This window comes from Alosa pseudoharengus, unplaced genomic scaffold, assembly GCF_046254945.1.
Source record: "Alosa pseudoharengus isolate Yale_2024_CS ecotype anadromous, Long Island Sound unplaced genomic scaffold, YU_APseudo_1.1 YU_APseudo_1.1_scf_2, whole genome shotgun sequence".
NCBI classification, from domain to species: domain Eukaryota; kingdom Metazoa; phylum Chordata; class Actinopteri; order Clupeiformes; family Clupeidae; genus Alosa; species Alosa pseudoharengus.
The window spans coordinates 41920307-41942940 of record NW_027468663.1 but is presented as its reverse complement, the minus strand read 5'-3'; the positions used below and the strand labels follow the sequence as shown (position 1 = coordinate 41942940).

Sequence of the window (22634 nt, the reverse complement as noted above, 5' to 3'; positions counted from 1 at the left end):
TGCCGACCACGTAACAGTGTGAAGCGGTATCTCTCAGAGCAGTATTTAGGTATTGTGCCATGTTGGCGTTGACTTCACCCCTCTCAACTCTTGGGTATAATAAACAGTGTGTTTATAGGCCAAAAACACTCACCTTCTGATCTGGGGGAGTATTCCTCTTTTCCTGCTTGACAGCCATATGAAAAGACCACTCTCTGCAGGAAACTAGCAGGACTCCAATTGTCCACTAATGCACATGTGGAAATGGGTAGCTGTCAAGGCACCATGAGGTTGCCTGTGATGTTGTTTGTAGCGATCACAAGCACAGCTCGTTATCTCAAAGGAAACATGAACGCTGCCAAAGCACAAGTGATCCTGTTTCAACATGGACGAGCTGGAGTCGGTTAGAGAGACCTTTAGGTTCAGAGGCCTGGAGATACAGACAGCAAGACGAGCATTAGGAGCGTCCCAGTTAGCTCACGTCTTCTTGCCTCTGACTGACAACAGAGGATGACGAGAGTCCTCTTCTCTGAGTCACTCCTCTCTGCACTCTCTCATTCCTCCGCTCCTCCAGTTGGCATGCCATATCACTCATTCTTTTCGTGCACAGACGGGGGGGAGGGGGGGGGGTAAAAAAAAACGACACTGTGACAAGGGGGATGAAGCCGAAGCCGCAGCCAGGCAGAGCGGGACAGAGAGCTGAAGAGGGAGAGACAGACCAAGAGCCATTCTGAGACCAGGTCAGAGATGGTAGATGGATGAGGGGGAGGGGGGGGGGGGGGTGGTGTCTCAACTGAAGACACAGTGGCCACAGACAGACGGATGAAAAGAGACGAGACGGAGACGGAGGGGACTGTGGCTTTTACTGTAGCCGGCAGCGAGAGCCACCAGTGGGTGGGAGAGCGAGAGTAAACGAAAACCAACAACAACAACAACAACAACAACAACAACAACAAAATGAAGAGCCAGACGCCACAAATTGCATTGCCACTTCATCCCCCCGCTTTAGCCTGGCCCGCACACATGCAGTCAGATCTAGTGGCACTTCATAATGCCCGCTGACAAGGAGAGAAGAATTACCAGATGCTCTTGGAGCCTCTAATCTAATGGCACCCCACTTTGATTTGATGTTCCGCTGCCCCGCGACTGAGATCTGAGCGCTCTCTTAATGCAATCCAGTTGGGGATGCGAGCTCGTAGCGATAGCACAGTTATGCTAATGAGGCCTGGGATGACATGGCGTCTCTTTGCTCTCGTGTGACAGGCCCAGGGGGTTCTAGCCAACCCTCTCCATCACCGCGGCTACAGCTGTCTGTACTAGTCTACTCTACTGTACACTGGTGAGGCATGGCGGTGAATGGGGATTTCCATTCACACGCATAAACAGGTCATCTTACAGTACGTAAACTTACGTAAATACACCTACACGGAATCTGCTTAGGGACGCGCATGTACACACACACACACACACACACACACACACACACACACACACACACACAAACCCCCCCCCCCCCCACACACACACACACACACTTTACAATTTATTGGTCTTTGGCATATTTATACCTCTCCTATGGCCTTCCTCGGCTGCTTGGGATGAAGGTGAGGAGAGAGCAAGATAGAGAGAGAGAGGAGAGCGAGACAGTGAGAGAGAGAGGAGAGAGAGAGGAGGAGAGAGGGAGAGGGAGAGAGAGAGAGGAGAGCGAGAAAGTGAGAGAGAGATTGGAAAAAGGAAAGGAGGGGTGGGGTGGGAGAAAAAAACTGCAATTGAGGGACAAAAAGAGAGAAACCAATCTGCTGAGGGTGCACAATAGCCCCAAGACAGGAATCATAAAATAGCAATAACAAATAATACATTCTCTCTCTCTCTCTCACACACACACTCTTACTACTCTACAAACACAAAAAAGACATATACGTCCAAATACACACACACACCAAAACAAAGTAAAGTGTACTGTTAGCAGCATAAGCTACTAGAAACACAAACTATTTAAAATCATATGAAAGGGTGATCACTATGGCAGGTAAAAAGAGGGAGTCTGTGTGTATGATACATGTTTTAGACAGTAAACACAGTAGCAGCTTCACTTAAACACTACCCATTCCGCCATGCACAGGAGCAGACACACACACACACACACACACACACACACACACACACACACACACACACACACACACACACACACACACACACACACACACACACACACACACACACACACACACACACACACACACACACACACACACACACACACACACACACACACACACACACACACACACACACACACCACAGTAATGGGCTTTGGGTTGTCAGAGTGAGATTTATTTTCCTTTGTGGAGAAACAGCATCTTGGCTGGATTGTGTGTTGAGATCATGTGCTCTGCCCATGAGCTGATGGATGGTCCAATGCTCTGGGTCCTCCTGCTTCAACGCCTGTCTACGGAGGGTGGAGGGGGGGCACATCTTTACTTAATGAGGAAGCTGAAAAAGAGAGAGAGAGAGAGAGAGAGAGAGAGTGAGAGAGGATGAAAGACACATAATAACCATATAAGGGGATGTACAGAGGCAGAAGGAAGTGTTGAAGTGTCAGAAAGGAGGTAGAGAAAGAGGATGAAAGAAGAGAGAAGATTAGATGAGTGCACTGGAGTGTTTCAACGTATGTGTGTGTATGTGTGTTTGAGAGAGAGGAGATGAGAGGAGAGCAACCGTGTGTGTGATTATGCCGTGATGAGACAGCAGACTAACCCTGTCATCTCCACGCATTATCCCTCGGAAGCCACCCCAGACGCAAGGGCTGTTTGCAGTCTCCCTTCTGTCTTTGTCTCCCTTCCTCCTCTCCTCCACCTCATCTCCCTCTCTCCCTTCCTCCTCTCCTCCACCTCATCTCCCTCTCCCTGCACTCCTCTCTCCCTCCCTCTCTCTCTCTCTCTGTCTCAGCTCAGCATCAGTCCCAACACAAAACAGCAGTCGCACCACAGCGGCACCGTGTGCTGTGCTGAGCAGAAGAAAAAAAAAAATAGGAAAATCTCGCTGTCCACCATGTCCTTGCGCACTCCACCCCACCCCACCCCACCCCACCGTACTCCACCGTACCCCACCCCACTCCACCGTACTCCACCCCACCATACCCCACTCCACCCCACCCCACCCCACCGTACTCCACCGTACCCCACCCCACTCCACCGTACCCCACTCCACCCCACCCCACCGTACCCCACCCCACCCCACTCCACCCCAGCCCACCCCACTCCACCGTACCCCACCCCACTCCACCGTACCCCACCGTACCCCACCCCACCCCACTCCACCATACTCCACCGTACCCCACTCCACCATACTCCACCGTACCCCACTCCACCGTACTCCACTGTACTCCACCGTACCCCACTCCACCCCACCCCACTCCACCCCACTCCACCGTACCCCACTCCACCCCACCGTACCCCACCCCACTCCACCGTACCCCACCCCACCCCACCCCACCGTACTCCACCGTACCCCACCCCACTCCACCGTACCCCACCCCACCGTACCCCACTCCACCCCACCCCACCGTACCCCACCCCACCCCACTCCACTCCACCCCAGCCCACCCCACTCCACCGTACCCCACCCCACTCCACTGTACCCCACTCCACCATACTCCACCGTACCCCACTCCACCATACTCCACCGTACCCCACTCCACCGTACTCCACCGTACCCCACTCCACTCCACCCCACCCCACTCCACCGTACCCCACTCCACCCCACCGTACCCCACCCCAGCCCACCCCACTCCACCGTACCCCACCCCACTCCACTGTACCCCACTCCACCATACTCCACTGTACCCCACTCCACCATACTCCACCGTACCCCACTCCACCGTATTCCACCGTACTCCACCGTACCCCACTCCACTCCACCCCACCCCACTCCACCGTACCCCACCCCACCCCACCCCACCGTACTCCACCGTACCCCACTCCACCGTACCCCACCCCACTCCACCGTACCCCACCCCACTCCACCGTACTCCACGTACCTCAACCCACCCCACCCTCCGTACCCCCATGAGGAGCTTTCCCAACCCCAGTGCCTTCCAGTGCTTTTCTTCCAAAAACTTCACCGAGTCACTAAGGATCTGTTTCATCTGGGCCTGCCTGTCATTAAGAGCTCTGTTTGGGCTCTGCTCCATGCCTGGCATAAATGTGCTGATTGCGATGCCGTGCCTCAGCTACAGCAAGTGAAGTGATTTGGGTGTTGGGATTCACTGGGGTATGGAGGGTGCCATGGTGCTACATTACATTCCATTTCTGGCAAACGCATCAAGCCGCGTGCTTTTCATCACACTGAAGTTACTGTCACTTCAGCAGCGATTACACACATCAGTCCCCATGTTAGGATCCCATCCCTGATGGCAAGGCTGAGGGGTTTTCAGGACCGTTAAAAATGCGTTCAGTCATGGATGTAAAGTAATGATGACTTGCATTTTTCTTCCAGTTGTCTACTGGAATTGTCTAGAGGTGAAGTGGAGTAGGCTTATGAAGTAAAAAACCAAAGGAAATAACATGTATAACTTACGGTTATGCTAGTTTCAATCTGTCATGGAATGCATGGACAGTTTTTTTTTTCTGTGTAATAAAAGTGTTATGGTTAAAGCAACACCAAATAACTTTTCCTCTGTCGCACGCACGCTATATGTTTATCCAGCAACAGCTTTGCAAATAACGATGTCCACAGACAAGGTAGAATATGTTGCATGATTTTATGAAAGTACGATGTATTGCGACATCAGATGCAAGTCAAATTTGTAGTTTCTTATGTCTCATTCCATCGAACTACAGATCCGCTACCCGATCTGGCAAACTTACATAGTGCGGTTATAGCCGATAGAGGGCCGCGAAGCGAATGCAGAATTGCTGTTCACCCTGTTACGAGTTGATGAATCACTGAAACGATTTTGGAAACATTATTTTAAGGTATAAAAAACTCTTTGGTGTTGCTTTAAGGTTGAACCATGAGCACTTTCAATCATCATTCCATTGCAAACATGTTTCAGAACAGTCCGGTGGTCAAGACAAATGATTTCAGTGAATGAGCTTCACTTCCAACGTACAGTATGCTGGGGGAGGGGGTGCATAAGTGAGGGCTAGGGGGCATAAGTGAGTGCAGGGGGGGGGCATAAGAGGGGCATAAGTGAGGGCAGGGGGCATAAGGGGGGCATAAGTGAGAGCAGGGGGGGCATAAGTGAGGGCTGGGGGGGGGCATAAGAGGGGCATAAGTGAGGGCAGGGGGCATAAGGGGGGCATAAGTGAGAGCAGGGGGGGCATAAGTGAGGGCTGGGGGGGCATAAGTGAGGGCTGGGGGGCATAAGTGAGGGCTGGCTATTGTAGATCAGTTCAAACGTGTGCTGGGAGGGCATAAGTGAGGGCTGGCTATTGTAGATCAGCTGCTGAGGCTGGTTGTAAGCCAGAGACCCAGAGAGCTCAGAGACCCTGTCTTCACTTCCCTCCCCAGTGTCTTACCTGTAAGGATAGCCGTGGTACTTTGACCTGAAGATGGAGAGCAGGAAACTGAAGAAGAAAACCACCAGACCAAGACCCACCAGGCAGATGACTACGAAACACAGACACACACACACACACACATTAATTAGCATCTCTTCCATTAATGACTCATAGGATACTGGTGTAGAGATCACAATGGCAACTGCTCTAGGAAAGAAATAAACACATAAATAAAGGACAAGTGAACAAATAAAGGACGGCGATGATGATGATTAGTACGCAACAATGGGTTTTTCCATTAGAGGATTAACCGTATGCTGTGAACTTTGATCTGGGCATGTTTTGATTCATTATCCTTTTTTTTATAATCCCGGTGCAGACGTTTTAAATTAAGTCCTGACTAATGAGATAAATAGTAATCAGGACATAAAGCTCTCAAACAGACAAACACGGCACAGAAGTGTTGAGTCAGCGGCTCCGGCTTGTTTTCCTTCCGCTCTTCTCCACAAATCAGATACCCTTTTAACAGAATTTAAGCCCTGGCTGTTTCACTTCGCAAAGATTCCCTCACAATCAAGTCTGACATCAATATCCCCAGGGACAACAGAGAGCTCCATCAAAATTCCATTATGGCCAAACAATTATCAGGTAGATGTGCAGAGGATTCGGCCAGGTGTATGCCTGTGTGTGTGTACAAAATCTTAAGTCTCAATCTTAAGTTCACATTTTTTCCCTGTGGCCCTGAACTGTTAGCTGGGGTGGTAACACACGCACACGCACACACACACACACACACACACACACACTAGACTTGTAGTCAAGACCGCCTAAACCGAGACCAAGACACTACCAAGACCAGAGGGTATCAAGACCGAGACCAAGACGAGACCAAGGCCAAGACAGACTGAGTCAAGACCAAGACAAAGTCGAGACGAGACCGAGACCAAGACCGAGACCAAAAAAAAAAAAAAAAACAGCTAGCGAGCTAGTGTTACCAAAGTCCTTTTAGGCATGTCCCTCCACTCGGCGGCCATATTGCAACGCTTTTTGGGTACTCATCGGGCATCCTAATCAGCAGAAATGCGCGTGCGCAAGGCTTCATCACACCAACCGTGCTCCAGTGTCGAGTTCACAACACATGATTGGCACAATGTCTGCACAACACAGCACATAATTGGCTCAAAGTAGTCAACTCACACCACATGATTCGCTCAATGTATACACATGTCGACATTTTGGCGAGGAAGGGGTGGGATATGTGTAGACAACGTTGCAAACTAGCCCCATGCATTTCTATGGAGGATTTTTTGAGTGCTGTGTCTCCACATTAGAAAGTCTCTGGTGTTACACCATAACTTGCATCAATTGAATAAGAGCAGCATACTGGGGCAGGGTTCTCAAGTTTTGAGCTCAGCTTGGAGTGAGATTGGGGGGGGGGGGGGGTGCACTCACTCACTAATTATAAAAAAAAAATTGGAAAGAAGCATTAACCCTTTGAGAACTTGAATTTGTCATTGTAATCTATACATCCTATATCTTGTTTTTGTCTGGGAAAGTATAATGCATAGCCTATGTCTCTTATGTCAGCCTTATCAAGGGAAACCATTTGTTTTTTTATGTCACCAGGAAGCATGTCAGTAGAAATAACTTTTCATATTTAGGTGGGATAGATTGGAATCTTGAAATATAATAATCGTGGCGCTGGGATATTCTGTGGCTCACCAATTTACGAGATGTAGGCCTATATGTACTGAGTGAGACAAATATTTTATTTATTAGGCTAATTGCTTTATTCACTTGAGTAGCCTATATTGTCACTGAATCATTAGACTAAGCATGTGCATGCCGAAACCGAGGACAGCAAGTTCATTATACATTATGGTGGTTGGCAGGTCATTGTCTGCAGCAGTCCTGTATGTTTAGAAAAAAATGTAGGCCTATGTGTAGCATACTCGCTCAAATTGATAACACTCGTTAATAATAAGCTAATTTTCATTCATTGTTGACATGGTCCATGGAGGATCAGATGGGTGTCCCGGGACCTGATGAACACGGCGCTAAAAAGCACAAACGAGTGCGAAAGTTGCAGCCGTGACGACAGGGAAAGTGCAGGCAGCCACGAGAGTGATTGGTCGTGTAAAATGAACGTTGCTGATTTCTGGCTTACACAAAGCTATAACGACACAATCATTAGGTTTTCTTAATGACCGACAGTTTAGTTTAGTTTATAGATAAGACATAATTTTGCCATAAAGTAGGCTAGGCCAAATGTTCGTGAAAAGGCTTGATTTACACACCCTGTAAAGTACCATAAGTAGGCTGGTTTACCAAATGATAGACAGTTGAATTTCTGAATAAAAAGAATGTTGGTGCAGTTTTGAAATCTTAAACGTGTAACCCCACACAAGCATAACGTGGTTGTAGGGAGGGGATGTGCTATTTTGGAATTTTACCCGGATACAACGAATAGCCTACTATTTTTTGATTGGATGTCGGTGGCTATTTATTTTTTTGATTTTGCTGGTGAGTGGTGCGCTAGTTCTGAACCCTGCGAGAAATCCTCTCGTATCCCTGCGCCTCCTCTAATAATTATGCAGATACCTTGACATCCCTAGTAATATTTCAGCGTGAGAAATGCAAGGTGTGGTGTGTGAGCGTGTGAACTTGTTGAATTGCGTGAGACTTGAGAACCCTGATGGGGTAAGAGGTTCAGTCCCAGTTTAAATTAAATTTAAGAAGGTATTATTTCAACTACAGACAGAACAATGCAGAGACAGACCATGTCATGAATGTGTGTGACTGGGAGCTCACTCACTGTAAATGTTTTCGTAGACTGGGTGAGATAAACTATGTAGGCTATAGCAATTGCATGACAATGATGAGAGAGAGAGACTTTGCAAAACTTGCATTTTGCAGAATGCTTCTTTCTTGCCCCTGGACTGCAAATTTCTTTATGTTCCGTGAATGCAAATTTAAGGATGGCGGAATTCGCTGACGCTTATTACTAGGTCTGACTGAGACTGACAGCTACGACGTAAACCTAACGTTTCGCGCTGGCTACACTTGCGTCTTTTGATTGGATGAGCGCCAGTTTCTTAATCACAACAAAATACATGTATGTCATTGATTGGTTGCATTTGAAAGGTTGCATTTGAAGGGCGTGAAAGGCGAAATAATTTAATGTTGCATTATCGAATGTTATGTTTTGTATCATGGACATATTTGTTGCAAATCTCCTGACCACTATGTCGACCCGAGACCGCAAGACCAAGACAATGAGACCAAGACAAGACCGAGGGATCCGAGACCAAGACAAGACCAAGACCAAAGACGGTCGAGACTGTGACAAGACCGAGACCACGTAAAAGTGGTCTCGAGACCGGTCTCGAGACATCCAACTCTAACACACACACACACACACACACACACACATATATATATATATACACACTGGTATGCATACATGTGAAAGTGAAATGAAAACAGTGGCAGCTGTTGGCCAAAATGAGAAGCTAATCTGGCGTTAATCAGAGCTGTTTAACCTCTCCTGAGCAAGGGCGCGTCCAATTACACCACTGCCGTCACTGGCTAATTTCCAAATTAGTCATCCAGAAAAAGCCTTGTTAAAACTGAGAGCACTCCTTGTGCCATGAAAGGTGTCGAGAAGGGGTGAACAGTGTATGTTTTGTGTGTGTGTGTGTGTGTGTGTGTGTGTGTGTGTGTGTGTGTGTGTGTAAGTGTGCATGGTTGTGTGGTTTGGGAATTGAAAATGTCACACATATGCAAACACTCCTAAGCATTGGGAACATGCAAACAGGTAGAGGAGCTCATCTTCATCTGTCATCTTCATACACAAAAAACACGCACACACACATGCATGCAGGCTCACTGTAGTCAGACCCCAGTGACTGCCTGGACTGTGAGCGGGGGAAGCCAAGAACGATTAAAAGCGGAGCGTGTGGCGGAGCGTGTGGCGGCGCGAAGGCGGCCCACTCCGCTCCAGCGCCACGACACAATGCCCGCTGTCGATCGATATGGCGATAATTAAGGAGCCGCTGGGGTGGTGAGGCGTAGGAGTTAATTGTGTGTGTATGTGTGTGTGTGCGCAGAGTCCCATAGTGGTGGCTGGGGAAGCCATACTTTCGGTGTGAGGCTTTATTAGAGCAGAGAGAAGGACTTGGCCCGAGTTTCTTACAGAGGCCGAATATGAGCTTCAACAACAACAACAAAAAAAACAGACAAAAACGCTTACATAAAGAAAAATCTCCCGAACTTACAGATTTAGGCCCAAAACAAGCATGTGAAGCTCCAAATAAACTCCTTGACTAATTCAGTTACAGGCATTAGATCAGGGGTGTCAAACTCAAATTCACAGGGGGCCAAAATGTGTGCACATGAAATGGGTTGACATGACCCCTGGAGGCAAACATACGGAAAAAAATGGTCATCCTAGGCCCTACAGTTCTCAAGATATTCACAGAGAACTGTGTCTGCCCTACCCTCCTTTCAGGGGGTCCAGTCCAGCGGGGGGGCTACAGATCAAAACGAAAAATGACGGTTCCATGCTATCCATGTGGGGGTACATGCCCACCAAGTTTTGTGTACCCCGGTCTTTCAGTGTCCCGGGAATCCTTGTTGGTGTACGTCACTAAATGTACACATAAATTATTTTATTGTAAGGCCCCCCATGAACGAAAGTACACAAACCTTGGCATGCATTCGGAGGGTGTCATAATGATCCTACACTTTTAATTTCGTGCAGTTTTGACCTTGTCAGCCAGAGATATTTTTTTTTTTTTTTTTTTTTTGCTTTTTAATTTTTAACTAGGTGGCGCTATACATGAAATAAGTGGTAATGGGATGAGTTGACATGCCCCCTTAAGACCAACATACATAAAAAAGGTGGACCTCCTAGGCCCTACGGTTCTCGAGATATTCACAGAAAACTGTCTCCGGCCACCTACAGGCCAGTTGGTGTATAGTAACATAAATTAATTTATTGTGTGGCCCCCCATGAGCGGAATTCCACAAAACTTGGCATGTATTCAGAGGGTGTCATATTGATCCTACACTTCCAATTTCGTGCAGTTTTGACTATGTTAGGTCACAGATACCTTCAATTACAACACCTCATTTTTACTTTTTTGTGTTTAACTAGGTGGCGCTATACATGAAATGAGTGGTTATGGAATGGGTTGACATGGCCCCTTGAGATCAACATAAAAAAAAAATGGTCCTCCTAAACCCTACGGTTTTCGAGATATTCACAGAAAACTGTGTCTGCCCTACCCTCCTTTCGGGGGGTCCAGTCCAGCAGGGGGGCTACAGATCAAAACGAAAAACGATGGTTCCATGCTATCCATGTGGGGTTACATGCCCACCAAGTTTCGTGTACCCCGGTCTTTCAGTGTCCCGGGACTCATTGACGGAAATTTGGGCATGCGAAAAATAAAAAAAAAATACAAATAAAAATTCTGACTAAATATATGACCGCCGCTTCGCTGCGCGGTGGTCATAATAACCGATGTTTTTTTTTAATTAAAACTGTATACACACAAGAAAAAATAGAATGCAGGCATTTCTGAATATAGCCTAATAGAAAAAATATATTGAATATCTGAATAGAAAAAATATATTGGCCTATTTTTGCAGGTGAACTATAAAAATTGTAAATAACATTTAACAACTATCAAAATTGTAATTGTAACTATTAACAGTTCATGACAGTTCATTAACAGTTCATGGGCTACTCGCACTGGTGCGAGCCAGACACCTTGTCAATGTCTGGAATCAAGCTCTGGGCAGAGGAAATCCTCAGAATTGCATGGAGGTGCCAGTCTAATAGCCGACTCCTGAGAGGCGTTTTATTTAGCTTCATCAGAGAAAAAAGTTGTTCGCATAGATACGTGCTTCCGAACATTGACAGCGTCTGAGCGGCTTGCTGACGGAGTCGCGGCATTGTCTGGGGGAGGAAACGTGGGAATTCTGCGGATCCCACAGTGTCGTATTTTGACTTCATCGCATCGCTGCACTGGAGCTCAATCAGTTCCATTTGGATGCTGGTTGGTGCGCAGAAAAGGCGGCATTAACGATGCAACGCATTTTGGGATTTGAAGTGTTATCGGTGTATGATACACTGTACACTATGTAGCAACTTGATGGGCTGCGTTGCCCTGGGCTGCGCTCATGCGCTGAATAGAATAGCGTGCTGGGCCAGCTCTAACGCGGATGCGCTGAAGAGAATACTGTCGGGCCAGCTCAGATATGGATGCGCTGTATAAACTACGCGGCGGGCCACTTCTAATACAGATTGAATAATGACCTCGCGGGCCACAAATAAGCAGCCCGCGGGCCTGAGTTTGACATCCCTGCATTAGATGATCATACCTGAATCTACCGTACAGGTTGCAGTGATGCAGCAAAATGATGGTACAGTCAACTGTTTCACATCCTTTTAAGGCATGTTTTCCGCACAGCTGCTCATCAGCACGGGCTTTGCTTCAACCACTGGTCAACCACAGTGCCCTCTGTGATGAGGAAGCTCATGTCCTGGTCAATGTGCCATCATTCCTGGGTCATCCCATCACTGGTCTTTTCATTCACAGCTATCAACATTATAAAGGAAATAGCCTGGAGGCTGTAGACTAAAACTTTTCCATCTTAAACATTTCTAAAATAGCATGTTTTTTTTTTTTTCATTTCAGCTCTTTTCCGTTTATTCACATTTCTATGTCTCCCACGGTTTCAACTGCCGAGTTTCCTTAGCAACAGATGAGTTTGATCAACCGCCAACTGTGCCCTAGTAGGGTGCTTTTAAAGGCGAATAAAAAGGGAAAGAAAGTTCCCCGACAAAGTTAGCGGAGTACTGTTTTTCAGCTACTGTTCCCAGTGTGTAGTTACTGCCAGAGCTTCTTAGTGCAGTATTATTCTCTGGGTTGTTCCAGTTGAATGCTTTGGTCCCAATCTGATGATATTGCTCAAGGCTTGAGCATATGGTTCACTGAAACAGTAGCCTCTGCTCAGAACTTCATGTGGCTTCATGAGATCCCACTGAGAAAACCAGGCCATTTCCCCCAGGACTCCCCCGTCCATGAGTGTTTCTGATTCCATACAATTTCTTAACGACACAAATCAAGCACGCAGTCTTAAATGCATTCTGATATATTTCAGAGTAGGCTGCCATACGTTAGTTACTCCAACGTTTACAGTACTGTGCACACGGAGGAGGAGAAAGGGAACGGACTGGGCCCCTGCAGCGGACACATCAGGGGCAGCCGTGACCTACTGGTTAGCGCTTCGGACTTGTAACCGGAGGGTTGCCGGTTCGAACCCCGACCAGTAGGCACGGCTGAAGTGCCCTCGAGCAAGGCACCTAACCCCTCACTGCTCCCCGAGCGCCGCTGTGGTTGCAGGCAGCTCACTGCGCCGTGATTAGTGTGTGCTTCACCTCACTGTGTGCTGAGTGTGTTTCACTAATTCACGGATTGAAATAATTGCAGAGACCAAATTTCCCTCACTGGATCAAAAGAGTATATATACTTATACTTATCACACGGGCAAGCTTTGGACTGGCCAGGGCTTTCTGTGCTCTTCATGAATGAGTCATCAGGACAGGCAGCGGCGACTCCACTGGCTCCACTGACTGACTGCAGACAGGGCCATCACAGCTGAAGATGACCCTCTCTATTGACATGCATTCATAAGGAGTACACTGGCCAATAATCATCACAGCTGAAGATGGCCCTCTCTTCTGACATGCATTCATAAGGAGTACACTGCCCAATAACTGGAACATACATGGACAGTGTATGTCTAAAGTGAAGTCACTGAAAAGTAAGGAAAATCCGCACACTCAAGTCTTTGCAAACAGGTTTTTACTCTATGTGCAAGCTTTCGGTCAGATGACCTTCTTCAGGCAGAGTAAAGCACATTAAGTGAAACAGTGCATGAGGTTACATATAATCATTGATTCATGACACCTGTGTCAGTTTCAGTGCATTCTAGGAATTGTAGTCGTTTACAGAGTCATGACATCCAAAAAAGCATCATGGGAAATGCAGTCCATAGATAGACAATGAAGCTTATCTAAAAACAGGAAACAAGAAACAAGAAACAAATCAATGCAATGTGAAGTCACTAAAAGGATCTGGACAAAGCGTTCTGTTTCCTATGCATGCTATAAATGCAAAACACACTTCTGTGGTGGTACGGTGATATGGTGCAGTCTCTTTGCGGTCACTGAGACTACAGCGTCCACTCAGCTTTCTCTCCATCTTTTTCCTCACGTGTTTTCTCTCTTTTCTATAGGCCCATCCTTTTCTCTATTCTTTGTCCTTCACTAACATTCTCTCTCTCACCTTTTCCTGCTTATCTATTCTGTGAGGGTGTATATCCTGCATACTTTCCCCTGTCAAGACTGAAGCGCGCGCGCACACACACACACACACACGCACACACACACACACACACACACACACACACACACACATGTGTGCTGGCACTGCACAGCATAATGACATTATTATGATTGGGATATATATGCATAACTGTCAATTAAATGCAACAGATGTAAAGGGGAGGAGGGCTTGGTGATCTGCCACAGCTCATTTTAATTGGCAGAGGTAAGCTGAACCCCTGACACCTCACTGCAGTAAAGGTGTGCTTGTGGATGGGAGTGTGTCTAGGAGTTTCTCTATGCAAACTATGTGTATGTGTGTGTGTGTCCACGTGCCAGAGAATAAATTTGATTAATGACCTTCACACAGACGCCATCAGGTCTTGAAGCAATTCTGCGTCCGGCTGTAACTGTGGTACGGTGATTTAAAGGTGTATAAATACATTTGTGTGTGTGTGTGTGTGCTTGCACGGTCCATTCTAAACTGGCAAATATCTTTTACAGGCATTGAGCTATTGTTGTTTTGGATTATAGGAACACCCACACACTTGCTTCACTAAAACGGGAACAACGCTTGAAGTAAGGAGTCAAACACAGTAGTCACAGCTTGATTCTCAGCCTTGGGTTTCCTTCTGCTTTCTAAGTTAGTGCAATGTTGACAAGCATGGATGCCACTTTCTCATAAGTGGCAGGCTCAGTACAAAGGGAGTGTTGGCAAGCAGTCGTAAAAAGGCTGACTTGCAGCTAGCGTGCTGATCCTGAGGAAAAGTGACGGAGGCACTGGCACTGTTCAACAGTGGACCATGGAACAGGCTGGGTCCCAAATGATTCACCACACCACAAATATGGCTGATTGTTCATATGGACATACCAGCTCTTTCAGCTATTTGACAGGTCTCCCCCACATGAGGCACACGCTTTCCAAATATTTTGCAATGCTGGATAGTATATCATCTCGAAAGAGTTCTAGGCCAAATGTGTAACAGACAGACAGACGGACGGACACAGACAGACAGACAGACAGACAGACAGACAGACACTATTTTTTAAAGGAAATGTGCTGCTACTCCAGGAAATCTCATTCAATGCCCTTCTAGAACCTTCCCCAACCACATAATTGCTCCCATTACTCGTTCGTCAAAATGAGTCCCCCGCGCTGCCTGTTGTGGATAGCTAAAATTGGAACGTAAAGCACTCCCAAGTTTGCCATAGAGGTGGATTAACCCCCCCCCCACACACACACGCACTCAAAATAACTTGTTAATTTACATAATACACATAAATCAGTCTATTTGCATAGCAGAGGCAGACTGGAGGAGAAAGGAGATGTAAGGAGCATCAAATGGAGTGGTCTTTGAGCACAATGGCAACATAACGCATGGCTGAGCGAGAAAAAGAGACGGGGGGGGGGGGGGCGGGCGTTGGGGGAGAGAATGGGAGAAAGAAATGTGTTTGAAGTTAAATTAAAAAAAGGGGGAAAAAAAGATACCGTCTCTTGTGACTGTGTGTGTGTGCGTGTGTTTTGTATAGGATGTTTTTAGGAAATCTGCGATCATATGAGGACGTGTGGTTCTCCTGCCAATGAGGAGGAGGCTAATCCTCACAACAACACACTGTATGATTGCTATGTGAATGCACTCTGCCTGCATGCAATCACACACACACACACACACACACCAACACAAGCGGAGCACATGCATAAACAATGTGATAGATGAATGGGCACTTGGAAGAACACATGATGAACACATGATGAACACATGATGAACACATGAAGAACACATGTTGAACACATGGCCCTCAAATGTGTGGAAACTACATGGATGTGGGCCCTTCAGCCACATGCAAACCATGTCATCTTCTCCTGCGACTTACACACACACACACCACCTACTGTAATTTCCCAACTATTAGCCGAGGTTTATACATTGATTTCCCAAAATTTCTCCAGCTATTAAAGTGTGGGGGCAGTTGATATGGTATTAATATGGTTATGTTTTTTTTAACTTGCATAAAACACGGTCCTGCGGTTTATACACAATGCGGCTAATACACAGAAAATTACTATAGTTAAAATAATCACTCACACACTCACACACAGACACACATGCAATGTCAACAGGACGGCACATTCTACTGTAAAACAGAGGAAAAAGACTCACTCCTCCTCTTGCCCACGTCTCCTTTGGAGGTGGCCGCCTCGTTCAGCAGGACCATCCCCATGGTGATCGCAGCATCTTTGGTTGTTGTCAAGGAAACAGTTGGCAAAACATGGCCTGAACTCAAAGGATGTATTGGTGTTGCTGTGTTTTGGTTGTTGTCTGCCTCCTCAGCTGTGTGTCAATGAACACAATCCTTTCTTCCCATTTTCACAGCATTTCATGATCCAGTGAAGCGGAGATGCCTTGTGTTAAAACAGGGCTTTAAGCAACTCCTGGGTCTCTATGTGTGCCCATGCGTCTGTGTGTGTGTGTGTGTGTGCGTGACAGTGTGCGTGCGTGTGGGTTGGGAGAAGGCGTGCAGGTATGTGAAGGCAGCCTAAGGAAGCCTGTTTAAAACAAAAGGTCTGTTGAGCTTGCAAACAACACTCAGCTGAGCTCCAGTGACGCCTCAAGCGCTGGCGTTTGACAGACGCACCGTGCAAATGCTGACTTCTCATCTCCTCCTCCATTACATGGAGGAAGTCGTTTCTCATAGCTACGAGAAAAAAAAAAAAGAGAAAAAATCAAAAGCTTCAGTGGGGTCCTGCGGAGAAATCTTCATCAGAGTGTCTTAAAGAGGACTTCTGCCTTCATAGACAAACAGCAAAGAATTCTGCAGGGGTCTAAAGAAAGAAAAAAAAACTGAAGCATGTGGGTCGTCAAATCAAGCTTGAGCACACTGCCGCTGGGAAGGGCCCTAAGGTGAGGGGGGCGTCTAATGAAGCGGCCCAGCACTGCATCCAACAAGCCAAGGCTCAGCAGCGTGCTGGAGCACAGGCAATCTGCGGCCTGCTCTGGGGCCAGTGGTTGGACTCATGTTTGGCTTTTAAAAGAGATGAATCTGTAAACAGGCAGGTAAGCAGACAGAGCCGTGAAATGGTTCCAATATGGAGCATTTCTCAAAGGGATAGAGAAAGCTTTGTGATTACCAGTTCTAGAAATTGTGTTTGTAATTATATTGTCAATTGAAAGGAAAAAAAAACATTTCAATGTACAAGAACAGCTTTTTAAATTGCTCCTTGGTTTTGGCTCTCAGGGAATCAACTTTTATGAGCATGTCAACCATTAAAAGTCCTGAACGAATGTTTTTATCCACAATTAAATTAGGACGCTCAATATGTGAATTGCTCTGAACAGAAGTGGAGTTCTTGAAATCTCCATTTCCTGGTGGGAAGGTGGCAGGCATAACATCTCCCAGTGCCAGGTCTACCCCCCCCCCTCCTCCTCCTCTCCACACCTCCCTCTTCCCCACATAAACCTTTTAGCTTTAAGTGCCAGCCAAGAGCTGTCCCTACCAGCGAGGAGGAAGTGCCAGCAGGCTTGCCATGCTCTTAGGGTGGAGGCAGCCTGGAGCAGAGCGGCAGAGGATGAGGGAGTCAGCTGTCCGACTTTTAAGTCTTAGTGTGCGTGCGTGTGTGTGTGTGTGTGTGTGTGTGTGTGTGTGTACACATGCCCCATCGTGTGAGTGTTTATTTCCATACATCCTGCTACATTTTGTGTGTGAGATACCTTGTGTTTGTTTCCATAAGACATCTATGTGTGTGTATATATGTGTAGTGTGTGTGTGTGTGTGTGTGTGTGTGTTTCTTGTCCTTGTTGTGGATGTTAAATTGCTCTTCTGACACCGAGTGTGGCTCCAGAGACGTGGGCAAATCCCCAAGCAATTTCAAATCAAAGCCCATTCTTCTCACCTGCCTGAAAGCGGATGGAGTGCTCTCACATTCAGAGAGACACATAAACACAAAGTCACAACTGCATACAGAAATATACACACCCAAGACTCCATCATTCTGCATTGTGAGCTTACCCACTCAAAACACGTTCCCTCATCCTCAAATGTGGCCCCGTCTTGTGCAAAGGCAAGGGTGACAATCAGGTTGTAATGGCTGGGCTCCCTCAGCCTGATCGCTATCTTGGTCAAACACGGCACTGTTTGGTACCGAAGCACCCAACACCACAGAAAACAGCACTGGAACAGCAATCAAATACAAAAATAGGCAGTGGCTCTTTTGCGTGCATGCAAGCACATGTGTGTAGGCCCTACTGTATGTTCTGGTGGGAGAGTGTTGGCACATTACAATGAGAATATGTTCTCTGTGTTTAAACAGAACACTCCACAGTTATGACACGGATTGTAAACATAATCTGAACTGGAAAATAGCACAAGGAAATAAATATGGATAAAAAAAAAGACAGTGTCCATGTTTCATTTGCCTGTTTTTCACTGTGGAGGTTGGCTTTGTGGGAGGGGCGGCTATGAGCTCTCCTCTCCAGCATGGGGTCAGCTGAGCCCAGAGCCTCTGGACCAGCCCCTGCTCTCGGTCAATGAGAGGCAGGCTGGTCGATTGAGTCAGCTCCCAGCGGCCTGTCTTTGGGGACGGCAGAAAAAGGATACTCAACAGCAGAATGATGTGCGACTCCGCCACAAACTGAGCCTGGCTGCTCCCATGGATATAGCTCTGTAGGAGGGAGGGAGGGAGAGAGTGAGAGAGAGAGAGAGAGAGAGAGAGAGAGAGAGAGAGAGAGAGAGAGAGAGAGAGAATAAGGCAGAGAGAAAGGGAAAGAGGGAGGGAGAGAGGGAGATATGGAAGTTAGAGTCGAGTCAGGCAGTTTGGTAGACAATAGGACTCTCATTCTGGCTTGATCTTTTCACATTCTCTTTATAGAGGCAATGAGCAGATTGCTACTGCCGTCTCTGCTGCTTCCTGATAACTCTGGCCTTGTCCCTCTGGTCATTATCAAGCACACAGACAGACAAACACACACACACACACACACACACACACACACACACACACACACACACACACACACACACACACACACACACACACACACACACACACACACACACACACACACACACACACACACACACACACACACACACACACACACACACACAGACAGGGGTCAAGGTGAAAGTAAGAAGTTAGAGAAAGAACTTAAGACCCTAATTCATCATTCAGGACCAAAAGCAAATGTGCATAATTTTATTTTCCATTTGACCTAGGAAGCAAATGCATATTGGAGTGTATACAGTAGTTCACATGTGTGTGTGTGCTGATAAGGGAAATGTTATTATACCTGTTTTCACCATGAGCAGGACGACCTGTTCTGTAAAGAACTCCTCCACCCTCAAGCTATGCGCCACCCAATATACAGACCGACAGACAGACATGCACGCAGGCACACACATGCGCGCGCGCACGCACACACACACACACACACACACACACACACTCACACACACACACACACACACACACACACCTATGATAAGGGGGTATGGCTTAATAAGAGGCATATCCCTGAGCTGATAATGGAACCCAGTTTCTTCTGAGCCCAAGTCTGCCCCAGGGTTGGGTGAGGGTGCAAAGTTGTATAACCTGTATCGGTTATCTGCCCTCCGCTTGGTTTGTGGCTCGTTCTGTTCAGTCTGGCAACCTCAGGGGAGCGACACTATACCACATTTGATTGGCTACAAACCCCCTGAGAGCACAATACCACATTTGACGGGTACAAACAAAGGGACCCCCCCCCCCCCCCCCCATATGCTGATGTGGCATGTCAATTCCACTGACTATTTGACACAAATGAGGGGACGAGTGATTTGTCTATACTACACCGCATCCACGGAGGTCCTACACAGTTTACGTGTCTGCATTGCACAGTGCATTAATGCAGCAGTGCTGGGTGGAGAGGCCTCGGGCAGGCTGTGCTGGTGCAGGACCACAGGCAGCGCTCTGCCCTGTGGAGGAACAGGGGTCAACAGGCCTGCTGGATCTGCCTGTAAACACACACACACCTGAGAACTATTCAGCACTGCGCAGAAATACACGACAAGGCACAGCCCACGCAATAAAACCACACGCACAACACTCAACTAACTAGAGTAGCAATCTAGAGTAGCAATCTAGAGTAGCAATCTAGAGTAGCAATCTTTAAGAAGCTCAGAGAGAAGAGAGTCAGCCGATAACCCAGAGCAGGAGTGACGGCGATGGAGGGAAAAGGAGGATAGAGAGAGCGCAAAGGGAGGAGAAACTCAAAGTGAGTCACTTGTTATCAGCCAGTGAGTGGGTTGCTTTACGTGTGGAGGGAGAACAGCTTGGAAATGGAGTCTGCACATATGAAATGAGAGAAAAGACACCAAATGCGAGAGAGACTGAATGAGAGAGAGAGAGAGTGTGAAGGAGAAAGAGACAGAATCTGATGGACTTCTGTGATGCCAGTGGTGCGTGGGTTAGACCCACAGGGAATTCTGGGAGCTCCGCTTCAGTAGTACCCCGGCAAAGGCATCCAAAAACATTCCAGCTGGCGCCACAGCACGGCAATGCACACCATCCGGAGGGCGTGCAGATGAAACACACACACACACACACACACACACACAGATAGAGAGAGCACATCTGTTTGTGTGAAGTGCTCCACCACCCACCTCCTCTCCTCACACAGCCACAGGTACACAGCTCCACGGTCACAGATGACATTAACGAAGGCAAGATCCAATTACACACACCTACACCAATGTCGCTCAAGCCCACCCGATCACAACAGCCATTACCCAACGACAGCAAAAAAAAAAAAAAAAAAAAACTCTATATATTAGCTAACCGCTTATAAATGTATATGTGCTCCAGATATCTGACTAAACCCAGGAAGTGGGAACCCCGCCCTTTAAAAAAGGGTAAAAATAAGAAACAGGTAAACAGGGACTAATGAAGCTTTGCGAGCTGAGTGGGAGAGGTTATCCAAGAGCTGCCCTCATCACCATAACAAACATTTTGATGATTTAAAACTTTCGTCACTGTGCAGGTGTTCATTAGAGGTGTTATTGTCCAGAGAGCCGGAGGGAGAAACGAGGATGCAGAAGAGAGAGAGAGAGAGAGAGAGAGAGAGAGATAAAGGGAGAGAGAAAAAAGAGCAAGAAAGAGGGTGATCGAGAGGGGTAAAAAAAGTCTATCTGCATTAGCCTGCAAGGCCATTAGCACAGGAGGCTTAGAGGGGAGAGATGGGGTCGGGCGATCAGAGATGCGGCAGGAATACGTGCCGGGCTGGTGCCTCCGTTTAACCAATCAGAGAGGCTTAAGACGTCTGCATGGGTGAGCAGCTCCTGAGTTAAGTCAGACACACACACACACACACACCTTCATTCTTCTCATAAAATATTAGTTGTGATAAAAAAAAGGTGGAGGGCACTTGAGGTAAACTTTGAACATATTAATATACCAATGAAAAAAAAAACATTCTTGGGAGTATGAGGCAACCAAACATAGACAGAAGAATATCTGAGTAATACGAGGGCAATGGAGCAATGAACCTTAAAGTATTATTGGTCTTTTCTTCTCCAAACACGCTGTGATGTATTCCTTTAATTTCCTAACAGGCGACTGCACTTGGAGTGCCTGAGAGACTACTGCCGTGCCATTCATAAATGCTGTCTTCAGAACTGCACTTCCTATTTTTAACCATGGCTTGACCTGTTAAGTCTATGCACCCACCATAACCTCCTTTGTGCTTTCGAAGGATGAAAGGTTTGAGGGTGCAAGGCAGCCAACTCTCTGTTCTGGTTGTGTCAAAAACACTGAATAAAAAAGGCTGGAACCTAAAAAAAACAGTTCTAACAGCTTTTGCCCTCGCATCAGCGCCTTTCCAGGAAAGTGATGAGATATACTGAAGTGAGTGATCTGTTCATCTCAGTCGAATTGAACAATACAGTGTCACTAACTGAAAATGTGGCCAACTTGGCCCAGCCATTTTCAGTTCTGAATTTTTGTAAAAAAAAAAAAAACAGTGAGAATAGATACACATTACAGCAGTTGTATGCCATAATCAGCTTTCTCAAGTGATAATTGATTCAACATCGTCAACACCCACTCCTTCTGTCTAGAGGAAGTGGCAGTATGTTGAGCTGGCTCAGCACCATAGCCAGCTCACCAGCCAGTCAGCCAGTCAGTCAGTCAGTCAGTCAGTCAGTCAGCCAATGCCAGGTGTTTGAGTTCGGCAGCACCCCTGGCTCCTGTGGCACTCAAAACTCAATCAGAGCACACCCACCAATCTCTAGGCTGGCACTTGGCAGCCATCTTGTCTATGAGAATAGACTGTGCCCGTTTAGTGGCGTGGCATGAGTTCTGCCTTGTGACTACATCACGGCAACCCCAAACTGCGCTGAAGAGTGTTGTCGGGCAGGCATTGCCTCATTTTTGCCTTGTTTCAATCTGAGCTTTGTAGTTGAACGCTCTCAAAAAAAATTGCTTTGTTGCTCTCCTGTTGAGAGGCCTATTTATCTGGCCTGGCGATGATATTGACGATGTCTCATTGAGCTCCCAGACCCCCACCATGAGAAAGAATAAATTTCTGCGATGAGGAATGCAATAACAATCCTCCTTCCATGAACGAGAGTTCTCAATAAACAAGATTGCTTATCGCTTCTTCTCCATCAATCCCTTGCCGTTTTTTTACACTACTTCTTTCGCCCCACTCTCTCTCTCTCTCTCTCTCTTTAGCTTTCTCTTTCCACTTGGTTGGCTCGTTTTAATGTTATTTTCAATC

At 47.0% G+C, this 22634-nt stretch overlaps 1 protein-coding gene across 3 annotated transcripts in view; it reads right to left on the bottom strand.

Moving 5' to 3' along the window:
• Nucleotides 1-2294: 2294 nt before the first annotated feature.
• tusc3 (tumor suppressor candidate 3) overlaps nt 2295-22634 on the bottom strand; it is a 66177-nt gene continuing 45837 nt past the window's right edge. For all 3 annotated transcript variants that reach the window (XM_076295998.1, XM_076296000.1, XM_076295999.1), the window contains 4 exons: nt 18478-18541; nt 16044-16118; nt 5505-5595; nt 2295-2475 (listed from right to left, as the gene is read on the bottom strand). In XM_076295998.1, coding sequence (XP_076152113.1) covers nt 2460-2475; nt 5505-5595; nt 16044-16118; nt 18478-18541 — 246 coding nt within the window. In that variant the 3' untranslated portion in view covers nt 2295-2459. The remainder of the gene's footprint in view (nt 2476-5504; nt 5596-16043; nt 16119-18477; nt 18542-22634) is intronic.